This window comes from Musa acuminata, chromosome BXJ1-3, assembly GCF_036884655.1.
Source record: "Musa acuminata AAA Group cultivar baxijiao chromosome BXJ1-3, Cavendish_Baxijiao_AAA, whole genome shotgun sequence".
Lineage (NCBI taxonomy): Eukaryota > Viridiplantae > Streptophyta > Magnoliopsida > Zingiberales > Musaceae > Musa > Musa acuminata.
This window is the reverse complement of record NC_088329.1, coordinates 21244024-21267264: the sequence shown is the minus strand read 5'-3', so window position 1 is coordinate 21267264 and position 23241 is coordinate 21244024. Positions and strand designations below refer to the sequence as shown.

At 38.3% G+C, this 23241-nt stretch overlaps 1 protein-coding gene across 1 annotated transcript; it reads right to left on the bottom strand.

The window, feature by feature from the left end:
• Window positions 1-14555: 14555 nt before the first annotated feature.
• Window positions 14556-22114, bottom strand: LOC103978181 (E3 ubiquitin-protein ligase UPL5). The gene is made up of 3 exons (XM_009393886.3): window positions 20137-22114; window positions 18243-18832; window positions 14556-15202 (listed from the first exon to the last, which is right to left on the bottom strand). Exons 1-3 carry the CDS (start codon window positions 21953-21955, stop codon window positions 14936-14938), a joined length of 2676 nt encoding a protein of 891 aa, XP_009392161.2. The 5' UTR covers window positions 21956-22114; the 3' UTR covers window positions 14556-14935.
• Between the last annotated feature and the right edge of the window lie 1127 nt (window positions 22115-23241).

The window sequence follows — 23241 nt, the reverse complement described above, 5'->3', positions numbered from 1 at the left end:
TTTTAGAGCTGTGGATGAAAGTTTTGGATCTGTGGTAGATGGCAGCAAAGGTTTGATAAAAATCAGTGGAAGTTGCAGCAAGTATGTGCTGTCTTGTAAGAGCAGAATTATCGTCGAAGAAACAACGGTTTCTCGACGTAATTTCCACCAAAAACTTGAGATAATTAAGGAGGGAATTGATAGCAAAATCACAGTTTATATGACAGCAAGGATGACTAATTTAATCAAGAAAATTTGGGCAGTATAATAGCAAGGAAGTTGGTGCAAGTTGCGATAGCAGAATTCTGCAATGCGGTTGGAATTCTGCAATGTATCTTTCGTCGTAGAGATGAAAACTTTGTGACGAAAAGTTTATGCAGCTAAATTGCAGCAGTAGTAAGGTAGGAAACCAGAACCTGTTGCAATTCACGGGGAGATCAAAGGATGATCCGCGGTGGTGGAGATGACGACGGAATTTGACAACAATCTTCTAAGCAATTGTGGGAATTGCTTTGGGTGGTTGTGGAGGGTTGATGGATGGCTGTGGAAGGGCAGCGAGACTCCAAGAACGCTGCTCTGATACTAGGTGTTAGAACCCATTTATGGGGCTTCTAAACCCTAACTCCTAATAGGACTCCTATTCCTTTACAACTCCTAATTCTTCTCTAAGAAATAACCTCCTAACCCTAGCTGGCCTCTCAATTAGGACTCTCCTAGCTAGAGTCCTAACAGATCCGTTCCCTTCCTCTCTCGCTTCTCGCCGCCTCTCCTTCTGTATTCTCTTCACAGTCCCCTTAGATACCTGCCACCAATTTGTGCTTGCTCGCGGTAGTCCCCCACCCTTATCTCCTTCCAATTTGCCCTCCTCTGTCCACCTAATTACGAGGCCACCATTGCGGACCTCGATCCGGTTCAAATCGGACCGGAACAACCCGGACTCATTGGACCAAACGAGGAATTAAAAGGACATGGTTAATCGACCAACAAAAGGACAGCAGCAACGTGAACGGACGGTTGTGAGTGGCTATCAACCTTGTGGTCGCTCGAGCTTATCTCGTCAATCGGATCAAATCCTGATGGAGCTGATCATGCCCCGGGGGATGGGCTAACTAGCCTATCAACTTTGTTTGGTTTAAACCACTGACTAAAATGCTTAAGCTGAAGTTGATAATAATACACTCATCAGACCCTTATAAGTCAATCTTAATCTTGTCCACTTTCGATATAAGACTAATTAGGGGTGTTACAATCACCCTCATTCAAAGGCTTGACATCCTCGTCAAAGCCCAACATAACCCAGATCAGGCCCTAGCACAGTGCATGTGAGGCGTAGCCCAGTGGTGGCTCCACGTCGTGACTAGTCCTCTGACTCCAGCTACGGGTGGCCCTTTCCTACTCGAGCCCCCTCACCATACCCAAATGCTAGGTCGGCTCTGTTACCATTAAATTTGTCACGTCCCGAATTTATAAAAAAAATAATAAATTAGTAATTTATTATCCATAATTTACATAATAAACTCTCTCCTTTTCTTTTCATTCGTTTTGAATTCAAATCATTGTCTTTACGGTAGTAGATATTCTATTAGTTAGAAAAATGACATCTTCTTCACAGGGTCACAAGTCTCTTCCACCCAAGCTTCAGATCTATTACACAATAGTAGATTACTCTGAAAATAAATATAAAATAAAAATATATCAGCAACCACACATGCTGGTAGGAACCTCAAAAAAATCAAAAAAATAATATTCAATATTCATGAAATATAAACAAATATCAATAATTCAATATAAAAATATATCTATTAATCATAAAACTTATGAATCAGAAAAATGATGATAATTTCCTGCATAATAAACAAAATCATGCATCAGCCACATGCAACACATACATAATAACAAAGGCGTACATCACCCAATGGTGCGCTCTCCCAACAGCGGATGGAGAGGCATATTCCACGGGATTGATTCCTCCCAACAACGAATGGAGATAATCCATATCACACTCCCAACAGCGGATGGAGTGGTATCCCTCACCCGCCCAAGTGGGGATACGTTCCTCCCAACAGGGGATTGAGGAACCGTCTAACCATCACGTCTGACGGCCCGCTAATCCGCGAAGGGAATCGCCATACCTGCCCTCGGCAGGGATACATAAACATCCATGATCATTCATTTACACTCATTCAATCACTCATGCATACATCAAGAAATCAATATGATTAAACATTATGAGAGACCATACTTGATGTAAATTTACTAGACTATGTTCTTTGGTGGCTCCGCACTATGATGGGCACGTAGCTCCTTTCACAGATTGCAATCCCAATGTGAATTACTAGTCTAGTCACATCTACTATATGATATTTATCATATCAATATCATAAACATAGAAAAGTAATAATCATTTTCGAACGACACCTTCAAATAAAATCTTTAAAATCATCAAATCATAAAAGCATTAAACATTAATATCTCAATAGTCCTCAATCAATCGAAACCCTAATTGGAATAGCTCAATTGACTTAAACCAAACTTGATTCAATTATGATCTAACGGAACCAATTTCAAATTCTTATGGAACCAGTCTGGAATCATCCTAAACCGGTCTAATTTAGATTTGATTGATCATGATTAGGTCAAATAGGTTTGAACTAGTCAAGTTATTTTGGAATCACCCTAAACTGATTTTAACTGATCAAACCTGTTTGATTTCATCAATTAATGAGCTCAAACCAATAGAGAGGAAATTAGACTATGTCGTATAGTGCTAACCCAAACCGAACCAACCCACTTGAGTCTTGGGCGGGTTATATACATTGCATATACCTGTTCCAAATACTAGGTTGAGTTGAGGTATGACGAGCTATATAAAAGGAGCGACGATATGTCTAATGCCAATCGCGTAGCTGGGCAGGCTTAACTTCATGGACTAGGCTAAGCCTCACTTATAAGTTGGGCTAGGCCTTACCATTGAACTAGGCCATGCTTAGCTCACGAGTTGATCCTAAACACATGAGTTGGGGTCGTATCTGACCACCTACACCGAGTTGTACCTAGCCGTATAAGCTGGCCCATGCTTAGCCACATAGTTGGGTCGTACCTTACCATATGAGTTGGGTTATACATGATCACATGGACTGGATTGTACCTAGCCACATAAGCTGGCTCATGCCTAACCACATGGTTGGATAGTACCTTTCCGCATGAGCTGGGTCATACATGGCCGTATAGACTAGATCGTACCTAGCCACATGGGTTGGGTCATGCATGACCACATGGGCTAGGTTGTACTTAGTCAGATAAGCTAGGTTGTACATGACCATATGGTCTGAGTCGATTCGATCTGATCGATCAACTTGACTCAAGTCAGACCCCAATTAGACTCCTCTTATCAAATTAGATTTCAATATTTAAAATTATTAAAGAATTACTCAAATACATTAATTAAAACTTTAAATTCATGATCTAAAATTTAAAACTAATTACATTACAAAAATTCACACATAATTCTTCAAACATAGATATAACTAATTAAATAAATTAAAACTATTATACTAAATAAGAATTTTAATAATTAAATCAATATTAAAATTTACTTAAGTTTAAAAGATCAATATAAATCAAATAATTAGTCTAACATCACAAATCAATTATTATTATTTATAAATCATGAAATTTTAAAATTAAAACATCATCATTCATTATAAAATTGTAACAATCTCAACGTCAATATTTCAAAACACAAATCAAAGCTAATTAAAAAGAAAGGATCCTACCTCTCTTCGATTATCCCTTCTTTGATATCATCTCTCTAGAAAGTTATCTCCTCCATCCTCCTATTGTTAGGCCTAGTAGAGAATGAGGGATGAATATGCCCTTTATATAGGAGAAGATAAGATCTCCCCGAAAGGTAAGTAATAATTTAATTTTTATTTTTAATTTATTTTACATTTGTTTTCACACACAAAAAAGTAATATAATATTTATTTCTTATAGTTCACACATAAAAATGGAATGTAAACTATTTACTTCCTAAATATCAAATCACTCATTAGGAAATAAATCAATTAATAATTTAATTGTTTAGTAGAATTCTTAACTTATCCATATGATTAAGGAAACAAAATCTAATCATTTCCTTAACTATAATACACAAATATAGAAGTTAATAATAAAGTAATATATCATTTATAGTAATTAATTTTTGTTAAGGGAAAAATTATCGGTGATTACATATAATCCCTCATCCATCGAATATCCCAGAGACCACATATCGGGCATGGTGCTATCAGACCCATAAAGTTTCTTCTCGAGTCTTGCTCTAATCGGATTCTCCCGGAGAACTCTTTCTCTCTCAATCCGAATAACCCTAACTAGGGATTTGTCTCTATCGACATTCAATAGACCTCGTAAGGTCGATTGATACCGAAAGTGGATGATCCTCTATCGACACTCAATAGATCTCGTAAGGTCAATTGCCACTCTCAATGACCAATTGTACTAGATCTGAGACATCCAAACCTATAAGTCTAGCATCAATGAGTGGAGCACTCATACAGGATATCCTTGGTGTCTCAAGTCTAAGGACCAAATACACCACTAAGACTATAGAATCGTTGTTTGACAATAAGGCATTATCAACCATCCAGCATTCCGTAAGTGGATCAATCAGTGAACTCATTTTCTAATGAGCACTTGTACTATATCCCTAGTGTCCCCACACGAGCAACTATGAGACCAGCTGCATCCATCATATGGACGGGTATATAGCACACTAGTCTGTCCGGTTATCACGATATCCCTCTCGAGTAATCTATGACCGGGATTATTTAGGATCTGTGTTTAAAAGTGAATCGATCTTATTATCGTGATCTCATCACGATCCGATTCCCATTTCACAGATCAAAGGACATCACAATATATATATATATATATATATATATATATATATATATATATATATATATATATACATATATGCAATAGTTAATATAAAGTAATAAATACTAAAATATAATAAACAAAAAGATTTCATATCAAGTCACACGTGCCATCATTCACTTGATTGGCTTGTTGCGTAACTATAACTAGCAAATTGCTCTTCCGGCGAGCTTCTAGCGATCCTCCAGCGAACTTCTGATGAACTCCCAGTAATGTTCCGGTGGATTCCCGGCAAGCTCTTGGACTTCACGATGATCTTCTTGGTGAGTTCCAATGAGCTTTTTTGGTAAGCTCCTGGACTTCTCGGTTGGTTCCGATAGAACTACCGACGAACGTTTGGACTTCCGACGAATTCTCGAACTCTCAATGAAATCGCGTTCTTGACTCTGAAACTTCATTTTGCTTTATGCCTTGCTATCGTAGTTAATCCTGCACATATAAAAATAACTTTGATCTAGACAATTATTACAAAGCTTTGAATCATGTTGTCCGGCATGTCATTGGGTCATCGACGCTTCGTTTGATTCTTTGGCGCATCGTCTTCTCTTGCGGCCTATTACCCAATTAGCCAGTTGACCTCTACAACTCTGATATCCTTGGTGCAATATCTACTTTTCTTGGCTTGATGCCCGAATTCATGGCTTGAAGCCTTCTGCCGATACGTCGACCGATCCTCCGGCCCGACGTCCAATCTTTTGACATGTTTGCTCCGGCCCAACATGATTCTTCCTGCTTCAATTGTCTCCCCTTGATCGAAGCTTCCTGTGTCACTTAAAATATATATTAAATCATAAACACTTATTAATTGGTTTCATTATCAAAATACGAGATTCAATAATCTCCTCCTTTTTGATGATAACAACCAATTGATGACGAAATTAACCTTAACTCCCCCTATCAATATGTCATATTGATAGAACCTTGAATTCAAGCTGAATTCAAGTCATTACAAATTTCATCATGAATATTTGTAACACATCATTATGTATAACATGATTATACTTCTCCCCCTTTGTCATCAACAAAAAGGAGAAGTGTAACTTTCAGGTGTTTGGAAATATAAGTTCAAATCATTGCACAATAAACATAATATCAAGTTCTATCATCATTGCAATTTGTAAGCTAGCAAATTTAGCAAGTGTTACATTATATTGGAACATGCAAGCTAGTAGATTTTATATCATTTAAGAGCATGCAAGCTAGCAAGTTTTCAAAAACAAATACAAGATACATTCTTGTTGAAGTGTGCAAGCTAGCGATTCTTGTTTCCTTTTGCAATGTGCAAGTTGCAAGTTGTGCTTCTTGAGATAGGCAAAATAGCACTTTTGCTTGAGATTACAAGATAGCATTTCTTGCTTTTGAGATGAGCAAACTAATATGTTTTGTCTCTCTTTACGATATATACGTTTGTAATTTTTGCTTCTCTTTAGATGTGCAAACTAGCAAAAAACAAATTTTTTGCTTCTTCTTGAAGTATGCAACCTATCTAGCAAGCTAGCAAAATTTGCTCCCCCTATGTCATTGTCAAATAGAAGGGAAGAATACAATGTTGTACTTCTTTTCCCTTAAATCAATTTTAAAATCACGACAAAAGTAAAGTATCAATCTTATTTGTGTATCATTATATTTTTAAATTAAAACATATATAATTTCAAAACCTTACATTTGTATCCTTACTTCATGCATGACACATAAATCAATCACTATGGGCATATTATACATGATATTTAAGCATTCATGATATATCATTTTGGCAATAAATCATAGCATTTCAAATCATGATGGTATCTAAATGTCAAATTATATTATATCCTATCATGCATGATCATAACTTCTCATTTGTTTGCATCAACATAAATTTATAAGTATTTCATGCATAGTTTCATATCATCATATGAAAAATATCAAGAGAATTTTGGTGATGAGATATACAAATCATGAAAACAAATTGTGAATATCAAGAGACATATTATGATTCTTTTTGGATAACTCAAATAGCGAAAAGAAAGAATCATAGTAAACAATCTTGATTTATAAAAATAATTTTCAAGTTATAATTCCAAGAAATCAAGAGAAATCATGATTCATTTTAACAAATCTTCTCTTAAATAAATAACAAAAAGAATTTTTAGGAAATTATGATATAGATAAAATTCATTCAATCTTGTAGGAGAACAAGATATTAATTCATGTATATAAAATCTCTCAATTCATTATGAATCATAAAAATTATAATTATGAAAAATCATGATTCATTTAGGAATCATAAAACGATTTCAAGTTATAAATCATGTGAAATCAAGATCATGATTTCGATAAAATCCATTAAATTTAAATCATTTTCATAATCCATGAGATTCACAAAAACATAATATATATGGATTCATTAATGAAAAATTAATAAGATAGAGATGGAAAATGTATTCCTCTTTTGTTTCAACTTATTGATCGATTTCATACATGCATGCTCTTTTCTTTCAAATCCATGTATTATTCATTAACACCAAAAAAGAACTTTCAAAAGATCGTAAAAATTATCATGCATAAGTTCGAAATATAAACTCGTTAAGCATGCTTTCAAATCATTATTATATTTTCATTAAGACTTCAAGTATGGTTTCGTTGAACATAATGTTGAATGATTCTTAAAGATAACTAAACTTCTTTAGTTTCAATTTATGTGATTGACTTTATATTAGCATGCCCAAGTATTTGTTCTTATGTCAAAACCATGCATCAATGTTTAAAACCGAAAGATAAAAGAATCATCAAGATCAAAAAGTGTAATGCATAATTCCAAAATATATAATTTCAAATCATTACTTCAAGTCCTTATTCATAAAAATCATCAAGTATGATACAAACATTTTTGTTCATTTATCATAAACTATGCAATTTTCATGATCATTACTAGAAGGACTTACATGATTCCAAATTTTTACATTTTCATTATATTATTAAACATATAATTTTAAAATAATTTTTTGAAACTAAATTAATAATAACTCATGAAAAAAATTATATAATTTTAAAACAAATTAAGGGGATTTTAACTATCTCGAAAGCCGTTAAGACGTAGTTTGCCACCTCGCCTTTGTTGATTTTCTTTTTGTCTTCGGAGGAGCTCGATTCGTCTTTTGGCAACTTCTTCTTGCATTCATAGCAAGTAATTCTACTATTTTTAAGTTTATTTTTGTTCTTTAATCGTTGTTTCATGAACTTTTTAAATTTCACGAGGAGTTCAAGTTCATCATCACTTGAGCTTATGCTCGAGTGATTTTCTTTTATTCGAAGTGTCAATTCCTTCCTACTTTTTGAAAGATTATTCTCAAGTTTATTTTGTGTATCATGGGAGCATGAGATACTTTGAACTCGGTAGGAGGGCAGTGGCCCCTTGAAGTAGTGGATCAGCTAAACAAATACAAAATGATGATGCACACGCGAACAACCAAAAGAACATTGGAAAGGTAATTGCAATGTGTAGTTAAACTTTTACCAAGTCTAAGGCTCTTGTTATTACCTATCCGAATGGCAGGTAACGAAACATATCTAGACGATGAGATGCAAGAGTCTAATTAACAGTAGAACCATCACAGTTGACAAGGGTAAATATTATATAAACTTCCTCATGTATAAAGACAGTAGCGTTTCGTAAGTCTATTGATGCATCTGACAGAATCCATAGAGAGAGAGAGAGAGAGAGAGAGAGAGAGGGCGCTTGATGGACAGAGACATGGTAACTGAGAAGGTCGGACGAGAATTTATTTTTTATGCATCTTAAGAAGACCGATGCGCAGTAGGTGGAGCTTGCGACATCATCTGTAGCTCTCTGCGATAGATAATGTTAGATTAATAATCTTGGTGCTCTTCCAAGGATAAAGAGGATAGTGGCAAGGGAATAATAAACCATTACAAAAGTACATCCCACAGCGGAGATCAATATGCATGTTCAAAGCAGCCAGTGTCGATGGCATTTCCGCATATTTCCCTAAAGCAAGTATTGCCTCTGCTTCTTTCTTGGTCGTAAACTCATTTACCAGTTTAATGCCCTATAAAAGAGCTCTAATGCATTTCGCACAAAATACCTATATGAAATTGTTAGGACTCTAGCTAGGAGAGTCCTAATTGAGAGGGACATTCATGTAAAACCTACCTAAGCTGACCCCTATTAAAGAGGTGAAGAGGTCGGCTAGGGTTAGGAGGTTGTTTCTAAGAGATGAATTAGGAGTTGTAAAGGAATATGAGTCTTGAGTAGAAGTCCTATTATGAGTTGGTTAGAAGTAGGAGTCTTGAGTAGGAGTCCTATTAGGAGTTAGGGTTTAGAAACCCTATAAATAGTCATGTATTCCTCCTCTTTTGATAAGCAATAGATGAATCTTTTCTGCAACCTTTGAGCAGCAACTTGGAGGGAGGAACCCCTATAGAGTTCCAAGGAGGCCGATCCCCTAAAGAGATCAACCCCAAGTTTAGAATCTGTAAGGGTTCTAACACCTGGTATCAGAGCAGCGTTCTTGGCGTCTCGCTGCCCTTCCACAGCCATCCATCAACCCTCCACAACTGCCCAAAGCAATTCCCACAATTGCTTAAGACATCGTTGCCAAATTCCGCCATCATCTCCACCACCACGGATCATCCTTTGATCTCCCCGTGAATTGCAACAGGTTCTGGTTTCCTACCTTACTGTTGCTGCAATTTAGTTATCCTTATTTGAAAATCCCAAAAAAATTATTCCTATATTGCTGCATAAACTTTTCGTCATAAAGTTTTCATCTCTACGACGAAAGATACATTGCAGAATTCCAACCGTATAGCACCGTCTATTTAATTTTGCTACTATACTTTTTCTATCCAAATCTCTACGAAATTTTTATGACATCTTTGAGATTTCCTAACAGCAGATTTCCTTTGGTTTTGTCAAAAAATTCTCAATATAAACTATTGATATTTTACATCTAATATGCTATATTTGAAAATCTGCACTGTAAAATTTCAGACGCATAGCACTGTTTGTTTGATCTTGATACTACGTTGTTTCTATCCAAATCTCTAAGAAATTTTTATGATAGCTTTGACACTTTCTAATAGTGCAATTCCCTTTAGTTTCATCAAAAAATTCTCAATATAAACTATTGATCTTTTACATTCAATCTGCTATACTTAAAAATCTATGTAGTAGAAAATTTCTGCCGCATATTGTTGCCTTAACCCATCTATTTGCAATCTTTTTTTAATGAAATTTCTTATACACTTCATATATCATCTTGGCTTCTATCTAAGATTGATCTATTAAGAAATTCATCTCTAAAAATGATTTTGTGTTGCTGCAAATTTTCGTCGTAACCCGTTGAAATTTCTCAATGAGAATTCTGCAATCGCAACTTGCACCAATTTCCTTGCTATTATACTGTCGAAATTTTCTTGATTAAATTAGATATCCTTGCTGTCATAAACTGTGATTTTGCTATCAATTCCCTCCTCAATTCTCTTAAGTTTTTGGTGGAAATTATGTCGAGAAATCGTTGTTTCTTCGACGACAATTCTACTCTTAAAAGACAGCACATACTTGCTGCAACTTCCACTTATTTCTATCAAACCTTTGCTACCATCTACCACAGATTCAAAACTTTCATCTATAGCCCTAAAACTCTACCAAACCACATCCTCAAACTGCACCCAAAATAGCCACAAAAAAAGCCTAAACCGTAGCCTACATCCACCGATCTACCAACCCTTTTGACCATCACCTCTCTCAACCAATACATGCCTTTAACCCAACAACAAAAGAGAGATCTTAACATCACAGATTTGGCGGCATATACTATGGCATCTGAGGAGATAATCAATGCTAAATTCGAAGCCTTCGAGGCGCGAATGGAGGATAAGATTCGGATGCTCTTTACCGAACTCAAATTGGGCCGACCACTAAGCCCGAAGAAATCACATCAAGGAGAGAGCTTTGCCCAATCGCACCAAGCCCAAAGATATGACTTCCAAGAGAGGAGAAGCTCTATAACCAACCCCAACTATCCATGCATGAGAGTGGATTTCCCTAGATGGGAAGAAGGAGACCCGATTGGTTGGATCTCGCGCGCGGAGCGATATTTTCGGTACCATAAAACCACGGATGCATCTATGGTGAAAATTACAGCTATACATCTTGAAGGGGATGCTATACAGTGGTTTGACTGGTTTGAACATACTTATGGAGTCCTTTCATGGCGACAATTCAAAGAAGGACTGATGATCCGCTTCAAACCAACCGATTACGAGAATATTGACGGACAACTAGCAAAGATCCGACAAACCTCTACCATTCAGGAGTACCAAACCAGGTTTGAAAGGTTATCTAATCAAACTCGTGATTGGTCTAAAAAACAGCTATTGAGGACCTTCATTGAGGGCTTGAAGCCAGAGATCCGATGAGAAGTTAAAGCGCGACAACCATATACGCTTATGGCAGCCATCTCTTTCGCACGACATCAAGAGGAGCAATTGAACCATGAAGCTCAGAGGACAAGGGTCGCTCCTCAACCAGTAATATTGAAGCCCTCAGCCCCCCTACTATCGACCAAGTCCCTACACCAAAGAGGTTAATAAGAGAAGACCTTCGGGAGCGATATGCGAAGGGGTTATATTGGCATTGTGACGAGTCGTGGAGCCATGAGCATCGCTGTAGTAAAGGGAGACTTCTTATGATTGAACCTATAGAAGAAGAGGTCATTGAACATCTAGAAGAGAGCCTTGAACATGAAGAAGAAGATGCAGAAGAAGAGCCACAACCGACCGAAGAGCCACAACCGACCGAAGTTACGGTACATACACTAGCCGGCTACTCAAACCCGCAAACGCTGAAAGTTGGAGGCCTTCTCAAACAACAACCGATCACTGTTCTCATCGACACGGGCAGTACTAATAACTTTCTAAACAGTAAGGTTACTATCCAAATTGCCTTACCTACCGAGAATTGCAACAAGTTTGACGTTAAGGTCGCCGACGGATGGATTTTGAAGTATGATCATAGGCGCCCGCAAGTGAAACTGTTGATAATCATGAGGCCTTACTAAGAGATAATTGCATATTTCTTCCTTCTCCCTCTTGATGATCATGAGGCCATGCTCATAATTAAATGGTTGATGACATTAGGTGATATTTTTTGGAATTTTATGCAACTAGTTATGAAATTTTACAGTAAGGAGAAACAGGTGATACTGAACGGGAAACGTGGGGGCGACGTAACGATGATTTGCACACAACAAATGGAGAAGGTTTTGCATAAAGCATACAGCAGATTTTTGGTACAACTTAAGCAGCAAACTAAGGGAGAGCCAATACAATTTGAAGATCCAAACCTACTTCCTTTGTTTGCTGAATTTTCAGATATATTTGACGAACCATACAACCTACCTCTTACCCGTCGGCATGATCATTATATAATGATTCTTTCAAGCAAACCTCTAGCAAATACTCGGCCATATCAATATCCACATCTCCAAAAGGATGAAATAGAAAGGATTATAAAAGAGATGCTCGAAACAGGAGTTATTCGGCCAAGTTGCAACCTCTATTCTTTACCGGTGCTACTTGTACGCAAGGACGAAACATGGCGAATATGCGTTGATTACCGAGCTCTCAATGGCATAACCATCAAGGACAAATACCTTATTCCAATAGCAGATGAATTGCTAGATGAAAGGGAGCACAAATCTTTACAAAGCTGGACCTTTGATCCGGGTATCATCAAATATGAGTGTGCGAAGAAGACATACCGAAAACCACCTTTTGAACACACAACAACCACTATGAATTTTTGCTTTCTTCAACAGAAGGTGGAATATCTTGGGCATATCATATCAGAGGAAGGTGTGACAGTGGACCCCTTCAAAATTGAAGCAATGTAAAATTGGCCTACACCGAGGAACATAAAATTGCTACATGGCTTTCTGGGTTTAACAGGCTACTATCGTAAGTTCGTGAAAAACTATGGAAAGATCAATGCACCACTTACTTTCTTTCTGGAAACAGATATCTTACAATGGTTAGACAGAGCCTCCGCTGCCTTCGACAAACTTAAGGCAGCCATGACGACGACGCCGGTGCTAACACTACCAGATTTCAACCGACTCTTCATTATTGAGGCCGACACATCTGGAGTCGGAATTAGAGTCATTCTCATGCAAGATGGTCGACCACTCGCATACACTAGCAAGGCATTATCTCCCTCCCATCAAAATAAGTCAACATATGATAAGGAGATGCTCGCCATTGTGTGCGCAGCAACGAGGTGGAGACCCTACTTGATTGTCGACGATTTCAAATTAAAACCGACGATAAAAGCCTCAAGTACTTTTTGGAGCAAAAGATATTATCTCCTGAGCAGCAAAAATGAGTAACAAAACTTCTTGGATTTGATTATGAAATAACTTACAAAAAGGGGAAAGAGAATGTTCTTGTAGATGCGCTTTCGCAACTACCCGAGCAAGCTGAAGTTTCGGCCATTTCACTTCCGACCAGCGACTTCCTTGAGGATATTAAGATGGAATGGCAGGAAGATTCAGAGACTAGTAAGATTATAAAAAAATTAGAGGAAGCACCAAGTTTCGTAGCTCATTATAATTGGGACTCAAAAGAATTACACTATAAGGGACGCATTGTGCTTATGATAAATTCTACTTGCATCTTCACGAGCAGATTTTGGACAAAGTTATTCCATATGCAGGGTACTAAATTGAAAAGGAGTACGACATATCATCCACAAATCAACTGCCAAACAAAAGTTGTAAATAGGTGCTTGGAGACAGCCCAAAACCACCCACCAAATATGACTATCCAAGGAGAACTCCAAACCCAGCCAAGTGCCATTATTGATCGACGGATCGTGACTCGACGACGACGACCTACTACTAAAATGCTAATACAGTGGGTGAACCTACCAACGGAAGATGCCCCTTAGGAGAACTATGACGACTTGAAGATCAAATTCCCAAAATTCATGAATCCTCAGCCTCGAGGACAAGGCTGATTTGAAGAGGGTGGGTCTGTTAGGACTCTAGCTAGGAGAGTCCTAATTGAGAGAGACATTCATGTAAAACCTACCTAAGTCGACCCCCCTATTAAAGATGTGAAGAGGCCAGCTAGGGTTAGGAGATTATTTCTTAGAGATGAATTAGGAGTTGTAAAAGAATAGGAGTCTTGAGTAGAAGTCCTATTAAGAGTTGGTTAGAAGTAGGAGTCTTGAGTACGAGTCCTATTAGGAGTTAGGGTTTAGAAACCCTATAAATAGCCATGTATTCCTCCTCTTTTGATAAGCAATAGATGAATCTTTTCTGCAGCCTTTGAGCAGTAACTTGGAGGGAGGAACCCCTATAGAGTTCCAAGGAGGTCGATCCCCTAAAGAGATCAACCCAACGTTTAGAATCTGCAAAGGTTCTAACAGAAATATATTTTTCCCTAGACACTGGATTTTGATATGGCTGTATTTACAAAATGTACAAGTTTGAACTAGGAGCATTAAATTATTATTAGAGAATACAATTCTGATTTGTTATTGGATTATGTTGGGAGGCAAAGCCAGAATGTGAAGTCAATACATGTCAGCATGAAAACAGTGTATGAGAATGAGCTGATAAAATAAATAGTTGGAAAGACAAACTCCTTGTAGGAGAAGATTTGATCAATGATAATGACAATGAGAACAATTAAGTCCCCATTCAACTTTGGTTAATTATTTACAAGAGACTGCTGGTATGAACAACTTGAGAAAAGTACTCTCTCTCTCTCTCTCTCTCTACTTACCATCAGAAGTTAACAGTTCCACTAGAGAGAAAATAGCCTTTCTATTTTTTACTTTTCTAGCCATAGAGAAGATTAGAGAAACAAGGTAAAGAAATCTTTTCTTTTTCCCTATATAGATAACTAATTTAAATTGCAGGTGCTTAATTACATCCTATCATGAACATGATTTCGACATAAACACATCTGTACAGAGAACCAGATTCTTCTTTTCCATCATTCTTCTTTATGAGGTGCCAAAACTGCAGCTAATATGCTCTTGAGAAATTAACTGAAGCCGGTCATGCATCATGGATTTTGTTCCATAAGCTGGCAGGCAAAGGCGGTAGAAGCATGTATGTGATGTTGGTAAACACTCTTGGGAATCTGAAGACGACTTGTATATGTACAGTCTGGAAGCCAAACCACCAAATCCATCCACAGGTAAGTATTTGATGGATGTCCAGAAAAAAAGCAGCACTCTCCGTTGCTCCTCGGACATGCTCTCTACAACCTACAGAAGTTTAATTAATGATTACTGTTTTTCCTTGGAAAATCACATCTAGAAATATATATAATGTGTTAAGGAACTAAAAATTATTCACAAAGAACGTTCAAGCATTCAGCTCTTCATGTCAAACTCGGACTCTAAAATGAGAAAAAGAAAATAAACCCATGATAGGTCACATGGTGCTGGAGGCAGCAACTTGGAAGGGCTATGGAATGGTGCAATTGTTTCAGGGCCATAGAGTAGTACAGTAATAGACAATGGGCACTTACAATATGGAGTTTCAAATTTCTCTTGGGGAATAACAGAAAGAGGATTGGAATCAGGAATTTGCATCTTCTATGGTGGGTCAGGTGACGTGTCATCAAGTAAATAAAATATATTGGGGAAAACAATCGTTCTCTCTGACCAGCTTATCAAACAAGCTATCCGGCATCAGTTGGGCAAGGAAACCTAAATGCAACCTCTGAAGAGACTAGTGATAAGACCCTAAAGTCTTATCGTAGGCTCTGATACCAAATGATAAGACCCTAAAGTCTTATCGTCGAAGAAAGGGGAGAAATGGGGATGATAATGATCGCTTCGAGGGGATCGGGCCTCCTTGATCGCTTCGAGGGGATCGGCCCTCCTTGATCGCTTCGAGGGGATCGGCCTTCCTTGATCGCTTCGAGGGGATCAGCCTCCTAGGGTTTGTCAAAAGACATAATAGTATTTTTCATAGATTACCGAAAAGAAGCAGTTATATCCCTATTTATAGAGTTCCACCCAGAGTCCATCAGGACTTGAACTCTAATAATAAATAAATATTAAATAAACCTCTACTTGACTCTAACTGAACCAAACTGACTCAATAAACAACTGGACTAAACTGACTCAATAAACATTATTCAAAAGCTCAGAAAAAGGATCCTAACAACTAGTCAGGTCAACTTATGGCCCAAATGACTATGCCGGACGAGAACCTACCTGTTCTATGCTTAGATCCATGATGAGTTTAAATATCAAGTATTGCCATGATAAGCACACACCGTACATCACCATTTTTTAAACATTTGGACCTACAGCTGGCTTCTGCAAACTTGGGCTATGTGGCCATATCTCAATTACAATAGTTAATGTAGAATTCTAAAATTCTAATCATTGTTCTAAAAGACCAGGGGCAAAGGCAATTGGTTCACACAGCAAGGAAAGTAACCTTGCTATTATTATATAGAAGCTGTTAGTCAAACAATGATTAGAATAAGCAACATTATACTAGGTTATGCTGATAATATTTCACGCGCACTAATTTACAAACATTCTCAGGGGCAAAGGCAATTGGTTCACACAGCAACGAAAATAAATTTCTATAGTAATTATTATACTAGATTACTAGTCACACGTGCAGCATCACAATCACCATTTTACAAGTGTTGTTTGCAAATGCTTGAAAGGATATTCTGAATGTTGCTATAATATATAGAAGCTGTTAGTCAAACAATTGGATAGAAAACATATTTCTTTAAAAAAAAAAAATCAATTCAGAAGTTGACTTAGTAATAAGCAACATTATACTAGGTTATGCTGATAATATTTCACGTGCTCTAATATACCCCTAAATCATCAAAGAAGAATTTGCCATTCATCAAATTGTCTTACCCTGGTATCATGATAGCAAAGTCGAGGAATTCTGTGATCAAGGTTTAAAATATTAATCCAGTGGCAATACCTATCATGATATCATGATAGCAAATTGATGTATCAACAATAAGCATGGGTTGGTGCTGCCTGCACCACAGAGAAAGATGGAGAGAAGAAGGAATGAGGAGAGATGAGTAAGAGGAAGAAGAAGTAGCAGAGTAGGAGGAAGACAGATGAAGAGGAAGATGAGGAGGAAACATAGCGGTAGGAGGAGATGGCAATGATGCGATGGAGAGGAGATGTAAAGGGGAGAGAAAGAGAATGACAAAAGACAGAAAGAAAGAAAAATAAAAGGAAATAACAACATCTATCAAAAAATAAGAATATGGTATACAGGTTCCCACTTAATATAATTAGGTAGCAGTTTGCATACTGTCCAAACCAGTACGGTAAGCTTACAAAAGACAGAAAAAGAGAAATAACAACATCTATCAAAAAATAAGAATATGGCACAGGTTCCCACTTAATATAATTAGGTTACAGATTGCATACCGTCCGAACCAGTATGGTAAGCTTACTAGGGTGATCCAGCCTATAAAGAACCAAAGTGGATGAAATTGCTCGATCTGCATCCTAGTTGGCTATCACAGGTATATAACAACCCTTGCCAACCGATAAGCTCAGTATTTTAACCTGCTTGTCACCATGTTTACTCATGGTATAAACCTTCTATATATTGGACTGCCACTATCAAACTATGAACAATCTCTATAAATCTAACCATGCCCCTAAACTTACATCTATGATGGAAAAGTTGGATTCCTCGGGTTCAAGCAATAACAACATATTCAAGTGATACAAATGTAATTTGAACTTCTTTTTCAACCCCATAAAGTTACCTTTATGGCATAGTCATAGGTGATAATTATTTGTATATAAACCCTGAAAAAAACATTTTCTGATCCACTACCATGAAAAACCATATGTACAAGTTAATGTTGACAAAAAAAGATCCAGTAAGCATAAAATTTAGTGTGATTTTATGAACCAAGACTTAGATGTAGTGCTAATACTAACTGAAGATAAAAAGCAAGAATTTAAGCATCTTCAACACAACTACAAAACCACTTCAATTAAGGACAAAAATAAGATATTAACATAGACAACCAGAAGCGCAGATGGGAGGAAAATGTGCAGTACCACAGTAACAACAATGAAATATCATTTCTGTCTACTGAAAGAGAAAGAAACTAAATTAGAAGTTAAAGTTAGTCAAAAGTTTATACAATTGCCAACTGCACTAGAAAGGTTATCTCCGAGGATGTGGTAAGAGATACTGACATTAGGATAATGACATAAACTCTAGACAAAATAAAAGCATGAACTAAAGCATCATGAGCAGAAAATAGAAGTCATATAAATTTACCTTCCAAAACCAATAGATTTGACGATCTTTGGATTTATAGCCATTATATTCAGTATGTTCTTTCCAGTCCTTCACATTAATGACATTATTACTTCCACCTAGCATTCGATCAAAATCTTCAAGATCCATGCTATCGAAAAAAAACCGCTGGTGCTTTGAATTAGAAAGAATATCACCAAAACCCTGAGTGAAATGAGCAACCTGTTCAGAGATTGATGTAACAAAGCAATGCTTAATCAGGAGGCTGACATACTCCTCCCTGTTCCTGCTATGTACAATAATATCCTTCCCACCAGGGCACAGCTCAACCATCCTCTTTGACCCCATCATATCAATTTCTCTGGCAAATGTTAGCCCTAAGGCATCTGAATCAAGAAGGGCTGCATCCATCTCGAGAATTTGTTTGCAACTCATGTATAAGACTGGATCCGCATCACGCACATCTTCCAAAGAAACAGATCTTCCAGCTAGTTGCAAGAAGAACATACGATCAAACACAACACCAACTTGGACTTTATGCATCAATGCTAGTGCAATCACTCGCCCACTGAAGCTGAAGTATTTGAGGTGCAGAGGATCTACAGAGGATGCTGCATAATATTGACAAACACCACATAAGAAAGCAGGAATTGCAGCAAAAAAGCCAAAAGAAAAAAGATCTTGTCTATGTTGCTTGGAGGACCAAATGAAACAGATGGCCATTGCACAAAGGCTCCTGTTAATATGGGATCTAAGAAGGGTCAATGTATGTAGCCTTAACCTTGCAAATAGAGAGATTGTTTCTGTGACTTTAAGCTTAGAGAACAACAAACAAACAAAATTAAGATAGGAACTGTAATTTGATATTCAATGAAGTCAGTTTTGGTCTCCTTGTTGACTGGATGGCAAGGAACGACTTGAAACTTCTTTGCTGAGTTTGATGACACATTACGCAATCTAGCAAGGTCAAGTTACTGACTACTTGAAGGGACTCAAACACGACATAACAAGCTGGACCAGTATGCATTGAAGTAACTCAAGCTGAAGTGCAGTATTTTCCCCTGCTGACTCTAGGTTGGATTGGCCAAGCCGAGGTAATGTGCTGCCCAAAAGCTGATTTCTGAGGTGCTATACTATTCTATTCCACAAAACGACTAACATATTCAAATTTTAGGTCCACATCAGATTGTGTGAAGAGAATTAAGTTGAACTTGATGGGTACATGGGTAAAATACAGCTATCTCATCAGGTCAATTCATCACTAATAATATCAAAGCGGAGCTGGTACTCAGTATAGTGAGGAGTTCAAGTAAGAACTACCCGTGAATGGAACTAGAGAGATTGGACTTCATATAAACAATGGACTTTGACGAGGACATCAAGTCTTAAAGAAGGTTGTGATACTCTCAAGTTTAGTTTCAGGGAGGAGAACTAAGTTGACTTACAAGATCTAACTTGGACTTCATGTATTGTAGACAAGGTCACCTGTTCTTTGTATCATTTAAAATAACTTGTTCATTGGTCAATTTTCTGCAGTATGGTTTGTAACAACTAAAATCTAATTGTCTTCTATATTTTTTCAAAAAAATATATACTAAGTGCATTCAGCTGTGAAGTAATATTCTTTGCATCAAGGTCACAGTAAGATTGCTATAATTTAATCCAAGATATATTTTAGCTTGTAGCATGCATGCAAAGTGCAACATAAGCAAAATGCATACCCAACACTAGCTTATAAAAAAGACATAGTAATTATTTGACTTATAATACAATTTATGAAAATTTCAGATACGTATTCATCTAAATATTCATAAAAATTACTTGGAGGAAAAAAGAAAGGTCTCTGTAACTTAGGGTAACATCAGAATAATGAGCTCACAAAGAAAGGTGAAGAATGTAGAGAGGATGAACTTGCCAGGATTAGGAAAGAATCTTCGATGGTCATGTGGGCATGACAAGAAAAGTGGATTCTGAGGATTGAAAATAGCTTGGCATAACAAACAGAACCACTCTCTGAGAACACCTGGACCTGTGGCCTCCTCATTTTTGAACTCCATAAAAATTGCTCCACGCAATGCAGTAGCATCAACTTGGCCAATATATTGAAAGGACTCAGATAGCAGCTGGAACCTGTCAATGAGCATTTCGTGCAGTTCTTCTTCCTCTTTTCCTTCAGGAAGCATCATCAAAAGTAAATTCCTTCTTGCCTCAAAATCAGTTATGTCTTTATACTTGAGAAACCAGCGAAGCTTCCGATTCCTCTTAGCACATCTGAGAAGTGCATTCAGTGTCCTCCGCCGCTCGAAAAGAAGTGAATGAAGCAACTGCTCGGCGCCCTCAAAAATCTTGGAGAAAACCTTGATCACTGTAAGAACAACAAGTAGCTGTGACCATTTTGGCAACTGAGCCTCGTACCGTGCCTGCCCCCTTTCATCCAGTATGTCCTCCACCTTCTTCAGACACTGGCCAACCTTGTTCAGGAGCTTTATATATAACTCGTATAACAAACCAATGCCATTCTCATACCTTGGACTCCCCAGGATATACAAGTGCTCAGAGATTGGCCTGTCTACACCCTTCCACTCCTGTATTGCCCAACGCATCGCTGTCAAGAAATTGGAGAGATCAGTGAGAACAACCTCCGAATCTAACATGGAGTCAGATGAAAGCGCAGCATCCACCAGACCACTAAGCTCAGTGATAAACAAATGCAGCTCCAGTAGCAAGTGAGTCGACTTCAAATGAACTGAGTTCAAAGGCTCTATGGAAGCCTTTAGAAGCTTAGACAATGTCCTCCGGCACCCAACATAAAGCTGGTCGTTCCTGCCCACGGTGGCTGCGAGCATCCTACAGAAGGTGAACACGACAGGGGCGCACTGCGAGTGCACGTACTCCGGAAGGAAGTCAGGATTGGAGTCGAGGAAAATCCGAATAGCACCTTCGGCTATGGCTCGGTTGTCGGCCAAAGGCGAAAGATACAGTTTTACGAGCTCCGATGGGGCGCCGGCCAGTGAAAAGACTCCGAGGTAGGCCAAAGCTTTATCTTTGTCACCGTCGGAGTCGGCAAGGGTAGTGTTGAGGAAATCCTTCACGAGCTGGGCGACGGTTCGCTGCCGATCGACGGTACAGATGTCGGAGGCTGCGGCGGCATTGAGGAAACAAATAGAGGAAACGAGGTCGTCGACGACCCGCCAAGCCCTGCTCTGACCGGTGCTCCGGAGTCGGCCGGTGAGCTGGAGGGTGGCGTCCTTCTTGACCGCGGAGTGGCGGAGGGTGGACTCGCCGCGCAGCTGGCGACCGCAATAAATCAGCCGCTGCTCGCGGCTGGGGATGCCGGTGACCGATTCGATCCGTTCGATGACGGAATTCACGGTGTCAGTTGGGCGGGCGTGGACCACGAGGCTTCCACGCGACATCAAGCGCACAAAAAAGTGGAGTTCATCGGACGGCGGCGACGGCAGCGATGACGGCGATGGCAGCGACGCAGAGGGGGAGGCGAAGGGAGGTGGCGGGTGGGAAGAAGACAACCGGGTCTTGGACTCTTCGACATCGAAGGCGGCGAGGGCGGGGGTGAGGCAGGGGGAGGGGAAGGAGAAAGGGGGAGAGGAGGGCCTGGCCATCTTCAGGAGGGGGAAGGAGTGATCTTGATCGTCATGGTCGTCGACCTTGCGCTTGAGGTGGTGGTGGTGATCGAAGGGCTGCCGGGGGTGGGAGGCGGCGTCAAATAAGGACATGGGGCGAAGAGGTGGGGAGGCTGCCGATGGGGAGCGAAACCCTAAAATTCCATCGCCATGTATCGACACGACGAAGGCGGCGGAAGTAGGAGAGGAAGGAGAGCTGAGAGGGGTTCCGATCGCGAGACTGATGAAGAGGAAACAGAGCGAGAATTTGGACGGTCGCGTCGGGTGACCTTTTTTGGTCGCCTTAGGGATGGAGGAAGGCAGAGTCAGCCGGGACCCACCGATGGGTCCCACTCAAACGTGTCCCCCTCCGGTTTGCATTGCACGAGGATGGAAGCTTCGTCGTACGAGATCCTACTCGGTCCTCTTCCGCCGCGACTTGATCGAACCGAACTGATCTCGGTCGGACGCAAGTATTATTATTATTAGGTTCAAGTCATAATAATACACTTCAAATTCTTCTCTTCTCTTTTCTTTCATTAATGTTACACACAAATTTTTGAGGTTTATTAAAATATGTGAGATGCAGAGATGAGTAAGAATTTATTAGGATGTGTGAGATGTATAGATGAGAAAGGGCATGGGATAAACTCAATTTTACATAACGAACTTCTCATTATCAAAATCCTTTGGATTAATTATGGCGTCAACCCTTATATTTTAAAACATAACCCTCACTCATCTATTAATTAATTTTTTTTTTATGATTGATAATAAAAAATTAAGTTTTAAAAAGTAGATTAGTATAGATTGATAAATATTTTAGGATTTCTAAAGCTAGTGCCCGATAAGGATAAAAAATCCTAACGCAAGAATGAGTATATATATAAAAGTTTATGTGAGGATAGAAAAAGATATAAAAAATACTTTGGTTATTTTTGGATTTGTTCTAGAGTATTTAGAGAGGTCGCTCTATAAGAATTTTAGAGAGAATGAAAAGGAATATATAAATTCTTCAAGATTTATGTGAGAAAGTATACAAAACAAATCATATTTGAGTGAGAATAACTCAAGGGTCTTATATTTATTTCGCATGATAAAGAATTTAATTTTTTCATATATTTTTGATAGTTGATCTCTATAATTTATTTTAGTTTTAAAATTATTCTCTACCTCCCCAATAATACAAGATCAAATGTTACCTCAAAGTAACCACGGATTACTAACATTTCTCTATCTAAATTACCGATGTACATCTTAATACCTACCTTTTAATATTCAACTTCTTTAAGAATCATTCATGGAATTCCTCGGCACTCTACGACTATTTTCATCTATTCCCTGTTTAAAAAAGTTAGAAAAATACATATTACCAGCAACCTGGATAAGGATCAATGGGT